Genomic DNA, 10012 nt, shown 5'->3' with positions numbered 1-10012 from the left:
ACACATTTGGCAATATTCCAGCCATGTGACTGCAGCCTGTAAATAAGACCGAACCAGAGAATCCAGTCACCAAATTGTGCGCCACGACCCATGCCGTGCTATCCGATGTTATGCAGTCAAACCTAGTCACCAAGCCTGACCACCAGATCCATTTGTTCGCCTCTTACAACCAGCATACATGTATGTTGCTAGGGAACACCTTTAATCCGGAATCCCCACGGGGTGTTTCCCTTGACTAGCAGTGACTTCTCACTGTTCATTTATTGGTGTCTTGTCAAATAAAAAGAACATGGAATTCAATGTAGAAAGATTTATTATAAAAAGAATGGTATATTCATTCTCATGTTTACAGCTTGGGACATAGTCCAGTGATCCTGCAGAGATTGTCTATGTCATTCTCTTCTACAGATCAGAGCTTCAGTAATCTTCACACAATATTTAACACAAAGACAGTGTGAAGGACAAGAACAGATACTACTTTAGTTGGCCCTGGATCTATCACAGGGTCACGATCTACGTCACAATCACCAACCACACACGAGTCTGTGATCAGTGAACTGAACGGAAGCATTCGGTGACATGCCTCAGAACAGGCCTTATCAGTTTATGATCATGTAAGAAATCAATGGTTATTATGTTATGATTAAACACAATTTCTACAAGAAACTACCATTTCCAGATATGAAGTGACATCTAAGTGGTACACTGCTTGAAGAAAATATTCTGTTTAAATGCATGCTCATTTCACTCAGCATGATACCTAAGTTCATTTGCTTCTTCAAAAACTGCCATTACAAAGTCCCGCGTCCATCTCTCCACGTAATGATTTCATGAATACTTCACATGCTCTGAAAATATAGGACAAATATCACAATGCTTGAAAACTTTGACCAAAGTACCCCTGGGTGCGCCATGGAACTGGCTGATATATCGACAGTGCTGCAGCTAGCTCTACGTGGTTCAAGGCTCTACTGGATATTTCTCTGTGTGAAGAAGTCAAGCCTATTGGGGCATCAAGCACATTTGCACTGTTGTCTTAGACGTGAAACTGTCAAAAGGCATTTTCTGTTATTGTTGCTGGACCACATCCTCCAATCATCCTGATACAGAAATCCATCAACCAGTGACTCCCACTGCATAAACAGAATTAGGACTACTGTAAATCCCATGTTTTACATACTTACGACTATAATAAAACCCATACTTCAACACCCACTTACACCCCTCGTAAAACCAATACCTTAACATAGACATGGCTATCATAATACCCGACTGTAGTATGTGGAACATGGATCTAATGAAGACAGTCCTCGAGACATAGCATTTCTTGAACATAAGCCCCAGAAATACATTTAGTATACTTATATAAAAATACACTTAGTCTACATTTGGCATAAATACATTTTGAGTGTACACTCTACAAAGTGATTGTGACAAGCTTAATAAGATTAATAAGATTAATAAGATATGAATTTCCCTCTAACTAGGCAACAAAACACAAGCCAACGACTGGGAAAAAATATACAACTGTTTTAAAATGTTTCAAAACTAGGTGGAGAAGATATGGGAGCTGGCTTCGGTAGATTGTAAGGAGGGGTAGGCCAGGTACTGCTCAAGCGTGGTACAGTGATGTGTGGGGGGATAGATGGCCATCTGATCACTGACAACACATCCGATGTCACATCCATGGCAAAGAGTGTAGGGGATGATATCTTTGACATGTACGTAATTGTGTAAAATCAGCATTGCTTGAGATGACGGAGTTGATACAACATTAACCCGTTTTCTTCTTGAAGAAATATGACAGAACAGACTCACAACATGCGCTACCAAACAAGCAGTGATTATCATGATTATCACTTGGGTACGAACAGCATTGGATCACGCTGGACCAATAGTCATGCATTTCATAAATCAAGCATACATGTCTCATATCTGTTGTGACACGTAACCATGGTACCGTTACATTATTTCCTAGCTGGATAATTCATCATCAATTAACTTTAACAAAACCCCACAGAGCATCTGTTATTAAATATTACTCTCGTTACAGGAACTAACAAACATCAACAAAACCCTGTCAGAGCAGAACGTCCGCCTGTTTTACTTTATATTACTCTTGTTACAAAGACATGAACTAACAAACGTGAATAAAATCTTCCTCCTAAAGAAACAAGTCCCTGTTATATCTTCATACAACGTGTAATCCACAAATTATAAAACAACATGGCTTTTCTTATGAGCAGCAAGTCAGTAGGAATCAAGTGTCGTGTAACTGGCATCAAGTTGTCCCGCTAACTCCGCAGACTGAACACCAGCGTCAAAAACTGTTCATAGGTGATCCTGATCCAGCCATCTTGGTCTGTGTCATGGCCGCGGAAAGCGCCAGTTAATGTCTGAAAAAGAAAGTGTGTCATGTGTAAGATTCTATAATAACACTGTAATGTCATGAGTGAGGCGGGTTTGTGTCACTTCGAACAATATCTCAATTAAACTAGTCTCAGGGAAGGATAGTCCAAAGTAATGCTGGTACTAAGTTGGTAGCAATATTCCAGCAATATCATGGCGAGGGACACCAGAAATGGGCTTCACACATTGTACCCATGTCGGGAATCAGACCCGGGTCTTCGGCATGACGAACAAACACTTTAACACTAGGCTAGCCGACCGCCCCTCCTTAGACCCAAACCTCCCTTGTTCACAGAACAAATAGTATCTGACAACACTTATAGCATTTGTTTGTTACTTAACGCCGCAGTCAGCTAGGTGATGGAGGTCTGAAACCAATTGAGTCTACACCAGACAATCCAGTAATTGATATCAAAAGCATCAATTAACACAACTGAGATACGATGACATGCATCAACAAAGTCAACAAGCCTGACCACCCGATCCCGTCATTCGCCTCTTTTTGACAAGCATTGGTTGCGGAAGACCTAGTCTACTCCGGATCCTCACAGTAAAGAGACCCTGGCTTTATAGAATGTGCCACGGCACCCACCTGCAGTACTACACAGCACTGGATGAAGTCATCAAACGCCACGGTGCCGCGCCCTTGACGGTCAAACTTCTTCACCAAAATATCATAGAAACGATCCGATAGTCGGTAACCTTAAAAGAAAGAAACAGTTGTTTACTGGACATATTGGAATATACTTATCTATATGTCTTGAGATTTACATTATATTTCAAAATGTTATTGATGTTCAGGAGAATTCTGAAATTGAAATTTTATCGAAGACTCCCCCCCCCCACCTTTCAACTTGGTCACATTAGTGAGTGAGTGAGTGAGATGGGTTAAACGCCGCTTTTAACAGTATTCCAGTTATATCGCGGTTAGTCACATTAATGTGGGAGAAAAGCCCGAAGTGATGCAGGTCTCAGACGTTTACCACTTCGGTGAAACCCACGAGCACGGGTATGGTGCTGACAAATCCCCAAACATTATCGGGGCCAACCGGGATTCAAACCCACAATCATAGGTTTTTGTCACACCCAAGGGATGCAAATCTGCATAGCGAATCGCAGCACCTTAGACGACTGGGCCAACCGTGCCCCCGCTGGGTGAACAGAGACACACTTTAACTAAGTCACTTGCCCAGGGTAACACCACATGTTTTGACACTTGTGTTTCAGGTGTATGTTTGTATTCGTGTTTCCATCATCTGGTTATCTACCGTTGGGCAAGTGGGTTGTTTTGAGTGCACAGGGTGTTTGACTGTACACTAGGGGCAGTGACAACACTGTAAAAACCTGTAAACATTGTTGGTCCAATATATAGAGGATATTTTGAGAGATAACAAAGGGCAAGAAGTGTTATGAACTCCATTTATAATCACCTGTAATAATTTTGCCTTGTCAATGTGGAACTTACGTAAAAAGGACGTCAACAGTTTGTGTACGGGCTTGACACTTACGATAAAGGGAGACAATTTAAGGGGAGTTAACTCTTGTATGACAATAGTTCCGTCAAAGTGTTATGTTCACCTTAATGAAATATCAAGTATTATGTTCACTGCAATGAAAATATTACTTTTCTCAACTTCAGAAACGTCTTTCACACTGAAGTATATAATAATATCTCTCTCACACAGTCAGTATAATGTGGGAGGAAGCACATAGTGATGCAGGCCACAAACAAGTGGTCATCTTCATGGAGCTGTACTCGGAGATGTCAGGAGCTGTCAGGAGATGTCAGGCTCATCTACACCCCCAGCTGTTTTGGAAATAATTCTGCCGATCAATCACAGTCTGTCAACCTCCAGAAAAACGGCAGCCATGTCTACAAGTGTTTTCGCCTGACTTGGCCCACCATTTGTTGTAATGAGTCCAATCTCAGAGAGTGTCTAAGGTCATTCTTTTTGTTGGCTCCTACCATAAATATCTTAGGAGCCAAACCTAAGATTTTAAGAGCCAACAGATATCTTTAACAGATATTGTCACCAGTCATGTTGACATATAGGTAGCCAAGTGGCGAGCAGTAGATAAATTTAGGTTGCTAATCATAGTCGCATTTGGCCACCAAGATGGTCGCTACTTAGAGGGCTGCCTCAACAGTTCCTATTTAGAACACTGTTTCATGTCTGAACACGTATTCTGGATTGTCTTTCTTACCAAAACTAGTCAGTGCCGTCTTCAGCTCATTCTTGTCAATAGAACCAGAGTTATCCCTGTCGTAACTACGGAAACAGTTCTGCCAGTCGGTGACGTATTTCCACAGTGATGCAAATTCTTGGAAGTTTATTGTTCCTGAGTTGTCTCTGTCGAACATGCCTGCAACAAATAGTGTATCTATGGCAACAAATAGTGTATCTATGGCAACAAATAGTGTATCTAGGGCAACAAATAGTGTAACTATGGCAACAAATAGTGTATCTATGGCAACGCATGGTAACAACAATCTACCATAAGAGAATACATGCACTGACAACTCGTGAGAGAATGTCCGATCCCCCTGTCATATGACATGATTAAGATATCTGTGGATTCACGTTGAGCCGCCAGACTTACATCTATTCTTTGAAATGAACATATTTTAAAGAAAAAACAGTTGTTAAATTATAGTTATAAAATATAAGAAAGGAGCCCCAAAACTTTCTTCATTTTTAGATACTGCAGTTATCTAGACTTGCCAAACATTATAGACTTGCATGGGCTGTATTGGATATATTTGTTTCAGGGTCTGTGTGACAAGACACTTGCTGACTTAGTTGATGCATGTCATCGTACCCAAATGCGTTAAACAGTACTCATGATGTTAATCACTGGATTCTCTGGTCCAGCCTGGATTATTTACAGACTGACGTCCTATAGCTGGAAAACTGCTGAGTGCCGTGTTAAACAAACATACATGATAAACAAACAAAGCTACTCACCAATCATCAGCCGCACTGTCTCGGGGTTGAAGGGGGTCCAGGTTCCTGCAAGAAGGAAGTGTATTGAACATGAGCAGACAGCAGGATCCGGCATTAATACGCACAAACATATACATGGAATGGTTCCTGTTACCAGTACTGGGAATTTATGAAATAAGAAAGTGTTCTTATACAGTTATGGATTTGAAGGTGGCAAAATATATTTTCTGAAAATGCAAAACACTGATCCTGGTGAGGCTAAGAGAGGCAACTCTGGGGTCAGGTCTAGTGCTGGCAGACCAATGTATTTTCTGGAGACGTAACACACTGATCCTGGTGAGGCTAAGAGAGGCAACTCTGGGGTCAGGTCTAGTGTTGGCAGACCACTGTATTTTCTGGAGACGTAACACACTGATCCTGGTGAAGCTAAGAGAGACAACTCTGGGGTCAGGTCTAATGCTGGCAGAGCAATGTACTTTCTGGAGACGTAAAACACTGGCATACAAGTTATAGATAACTGAACAAACTGGTCTAACAATGGCACACCATTATTGTCAGGATAATTGGAACAGATCTGAGATTAGAACCCATGATCCTGGTAATATAAGGGATGCAACTCTGCCAGAGTCTGTCAAGAGTCATTCTCATTGGTTGTTGATTTTAAGTTCATGGGTGAGAGAAATTCTGTACCAAGTTAGTGATAAGAGCGGTGAGAGGGTGATGACACATTCAAAATGAAGCTTAGAACGAATGGATCCAAGGAGAAGTGCTTTATTCTTCACCATATGAACACTGGGACCAGGAGAAGTGCTATATCCTTCACCATATGAACACTGGGACCAGGAGAAGTGCTTTATCCTTCACCATATGAACACTGGGACCAGGAGAAGTGCTATATCCTTCACCATATGAACACTGGGACCAGGAGAAGTGCTTTATCCTTCACCATATCACCACAGGGGCGAGGAGGGGGTGTTATTCTTATTAATAAACGTTCTGTTTGACTTGTAGGCTTTTTCTTGTGACTGATAGAGCCAGGAAAATCCTGAATGATTAACATGGTCCGTAAACAGCCCAGGATCATCAGGACTGGACAGTTTTTTAAACCTGACCACACCGGGATACACTGCAAGGAAGTTGTTGATGTGAACATCTGAACAAAAATTAACATGATCAACAATTGTCACAGAACACAATGGTAGACAGATAGTAAGCTTCTCCTTCCGAGCAACATCCAACAAAATGGGAGACTACGAACTTGTAAAAATGTGGGTTATTTTTATTTAAGTTCACAACAATTTACAGATAAGAGAATACATGTAATAAATTTTGGTACGTATCTAAGTACATGAATCATAAGTGCAATCAACTGCATAAGGAAAGTCAGGCCAATAGCCATCACTACTGATGAGGGGAATGGAGGGAGCCTTGTTTTATCATTAGTTGTTGGGTGATCAAATGCTAAATTGTGTCATTGTCTGCAAGGATACTATGTATGCCCATCTGATATTTTTTTTAAATTCCATAAACTTGATAAACTCTGTAACAAAGTGTGAGTGTCTTATGCCAGCTCTATTACAGGGCACCAAGAAGGGGCTTCACACATTGTACCCACATTGGGAATTGAACTCAAGACTTCTGTATGCAAGTCAAATCCTGTAATGGAGGGAAATGTCCTTTCAAAAATACACCTAATCCTTAAAATGACTAAACATATAAACAATTTGTCTCATCACCCTCAAGCAAAAACAGTTACTCTGAAGCCCCAAACCTAAGTTACAAATGAAACTGGCACTAACACACAGAAGATAGGAAGGTTAGTACGAGATACAGAGACGACAGCCACCCAGCACCCTTACCATTGGATAAAGCCACTCCGAGTTCCTGGCCGGAGATGGAGCCACTGCGATCCTTGTCGATCCTGGACAACAGTAACACAGACATCAGGCACTACTCCACTAACCACTACATGCTGCTAGCTTCCTGACAGTGGGTGGGGCCGGCCCGGGCGGGGCATGGGAAGGTGGGGTCATGCTGTGTCAGGGGGTCAGTACTGACGTACACACATAACTGGTGGTAACTTGCTTATATTTCCCCATGAACAAATCAACTGCTTCATGTACATTGCCTTATGTTACATTGTAACTCAAGTTGTAAATTTTAGTGTAACTTTGCTTTTTGAAAACTTATCGTTACCTATATAATATGGTAGCCATTTACCATGGTGATAGGAATATGGACAGCACATGTGTTCAACATATATTTTGATATATAAATTTGAAACAGTGGTTACTACCATGATTACTGGTTTATCGACTTATCAAAATAACTTGTCTGAAAATGAATCATGTTAGATGCAAAAGGAAAATGTCTGAAAATGTTTCTAAGCATCACAAGACAAGTACAACAAAGATGTCTATATGTCAGACTACGGCAGTGTTAGTCGGTCATGAGGGAAATAAAAGCATGCTCCGAGGTGACAGGACAGTGGTCAGTTTTGGCAGCATGACCGGAAGCTTACCATTGGACAAAGCTTCTCCCAGTTCCTTCACCGATATCTGCTGACTTCTGTCTTTGTCCACTCTAGAAAAGCCAGGTACATCATCAACGGTTACCATGGTTACCAGGAACTGATTTACTGTTTCTGACAATGGGCCCCAGGGATTTTCATTTCAAAATGCAGGAGGAAAATACAAGGAATGGTCAAACTAAGTACAGATGGTACTGTGATATGTGCAGTTAGTGATCAAGTGTTTGACTTTCTAGCATGTCAGCCAACGTGATGGACAAGTGTCCAAGACATTTACCACTTAGCTGAAAGCCACGAGCACAGGTACAGTTCTGTCATACCAAGAATCAGGACCCAACAAATCGGGGATTTGAACCCACACTTCAGCACTGGGCAACCTGTGATAACTATCAGAATAGCTGTTGAATGTTAGGTAACCATGGTAACAGTTTGGGCCATAGATGACATTTGTTGCACCACTTTCATGAACATACATGACACAATCATCATACATTGGAGGATGCTCATGTTCATGCATGAGTGAGTGGCTTTACCTCACACTACCCCCCCCCCCCCCCCCCCCCCCCCCAATGTTCTTTTGCAAGGAATGCTTGATTACTCATGTGTTATGTCACTCTCTTACATAAGTTAAGATTAACCACAATGTAAGGAGAATATATTTACTGACAATGAAGACTGTCATGCAACATGGGCTGAAATGTACTTATTTGTATTGTGTATACAAAAAGATGTCTTATTACAACATTATAACATCATTGTTTCATACTGAATAAAAATAAAGAAACATTACCAGAAATTCATTGAAAATCAACTGAGGGAACTTCTACCACGATAATAGGTTGCTTGGAAACGTATTCTTTGATGTACTATACAAGCTATATATATGTACATTACATAAATAATGATAATCTTGTTGGGATGTCATTTCATATTTCGATACTCATAGTGCCTCTACCAGTTTAAATAATCCCCCCCCCCCTTTTTTTTCTATTGAAAGTCAACTTATTGATTTGTTGTCATTAGGGTAGAAAAACTACATTCTACCTATTACATGATGTACAATGACACAGCAACACAGTATTCTATGTACGTGATGTAGACCTATAGTATTGATTTACATTTCCATCTGTCAATAATTACTCACTAGAAAATATTTCATTTGTATTACACCTTAAGAATCAAGCATTGATAAAATACTGATAATATAGTCACTCTCTACTATAAAGATAAATTACATCTCTTACAGTGACAGCCTCACTGGTCAATTTCAGGACGAGCCCTAAAACCTAAGCTTGAGTAAGTTACTGTAAGAATTTACTCTTTTATCTAATATCCTATATAGCCCAGAAGTCATCTTAACCAACGGACCTTTGAAATACACTCATCAACCAGTTCTGATCAGGCACGCCTGTCGGAGCCTGTGGACGATATTGTTGTTGTTGCTGCTGCCCGTAGTACGCCATCACGAGGAAATGCTGCAATATTCAATGTGACCAACTTAAGTAAACCTCTAGATGTCGAAATCTTTTGCTGACGAATATTCGCGCACTTCCTGCTCAGTGTGACTGGCCCGCACTGAAGGAGACAGTGCGCCTAACATATATATTAAGTTTATAAAAAAATCTGATATCACTTTTCAATGTACCGTTTCATTTATACCCTGTGTTTGTCACATGTGATTTGTGACACATTTTTTAAAATTATTACATACCAAACTATATGGGTTCTTATAAAATATAGATTTCAAACCTGAATAACGAAATGTGATCTTGTTTTTTGAGGCACTAGGCACGTTATAATGTCTTTCTTCGCGAAACTAAATGTCGCATTGATAAATTAATATGGGATAGTCAATCGTATGAAACTACTATGTGTATTTGTCCATGGCAAACATTATTTAACACCAACCTACGTCAGAGAAGCTTACAGAAATGCGTCATAGTTTGCAGGTTGAAGATTCAAATAAAAAAGCAGGAAGTCGATCTATGCCAACGTGCTTGTATAAATGGTTCATAGTTATCGGTTTAGAGTATTAAATGATAGTGTCGCCGTGTATTCTCTATGTAATATCGTATTCTTTTCGATAATTAATATATCCTAATTCCTGAGCTAGCAGACAATCATAAGT

General features: G+C 40.4%; 1 protein-coding gene across 2 annotated transcripts; it reads right to left on the bottom strand.

Annotated features, from left to right (window-relative positions):
* Positions 1 to 295: 295 nt before the first annotated feature.
* Positions 296 to 9449, bottom strand: LOC139453952 (programmed cell death protein 6-like). 2 transcript variants are annotated; one of them, XM_071235395.1, is made up of 6 exons: positions 9253 to 9449; positions 7876 to 7937; positions 5376 to 5420; positions 4615 to 4773; positions 3002 to 3111; positions 296 to 2396 (listed from the first exon to the last, which is right to left on the bottom strand). In XM_071235395.1, exons 1-6 carry the CDS (start codon positions 9345 to 9347, stop codon positions 2295 to 2297), a joined length of 573 nt encoding a protein of 190 aa, XP_071091496.1. In that variant the 5' UTR covers positions 9348 to 9449; the 3' UTR covers positions 296 to 2294. The 2 variants fall into 2 exon arrangements, with proteins under 2 accessions (XP_071091496.1, XP_071091497.1); XM_071235396.1 differs by lacking the exon at positions 7876 to 7937 and adding an exon at positions 7214 to 7275.
* Positions 9450 to 10012: the final 563 nt, after the last annotated feature.

Source organism: Haliotis cracherodii, unplaced genomic scaffold (genome assembly GCF_022045235.1).
Source record: "Haliotis cracherodii isolate W230 unplaced genomic scaffold, xgHalCrac1.p SCAF_10, whole genome shotgun sequence".
Taxonomy (NCBI): Eukaryota; Metazoa; Mollusca; class Gastropoda; order Lepetellida; family Haliotidae; genus Haliotis; species Haliotis cracherodii.
The sequence above is the reverse complement of the archived record's forward strand: the minus strand, read 5'-3'. Positions and strand labels throughout refer to the sequence as shown.

Coding starts and splice junctions, on each gene's coding strand:
- LOC139453952 (XM_071235395.1), bottom strand. CDS start 9,347: ATGGCGTACTACGGGCAGCAGCAACAACAACAATATCGTCCACAGGCT. Junction 7,938..9,252: donor TTGATGAGTGTATTTCAAAG/GTCCGTTGGTTA, acceptor TGGCTTTTCTAG/AGTGGACAAAGACAGAAGTC. Junction 5,421..7,875: donor GGGAGAAGCTTTGTCCAATG/GTAAGCTTCCGG, acceptor TCCTTCTTGCAG/GAACCTGGACCCCCTTCAAC.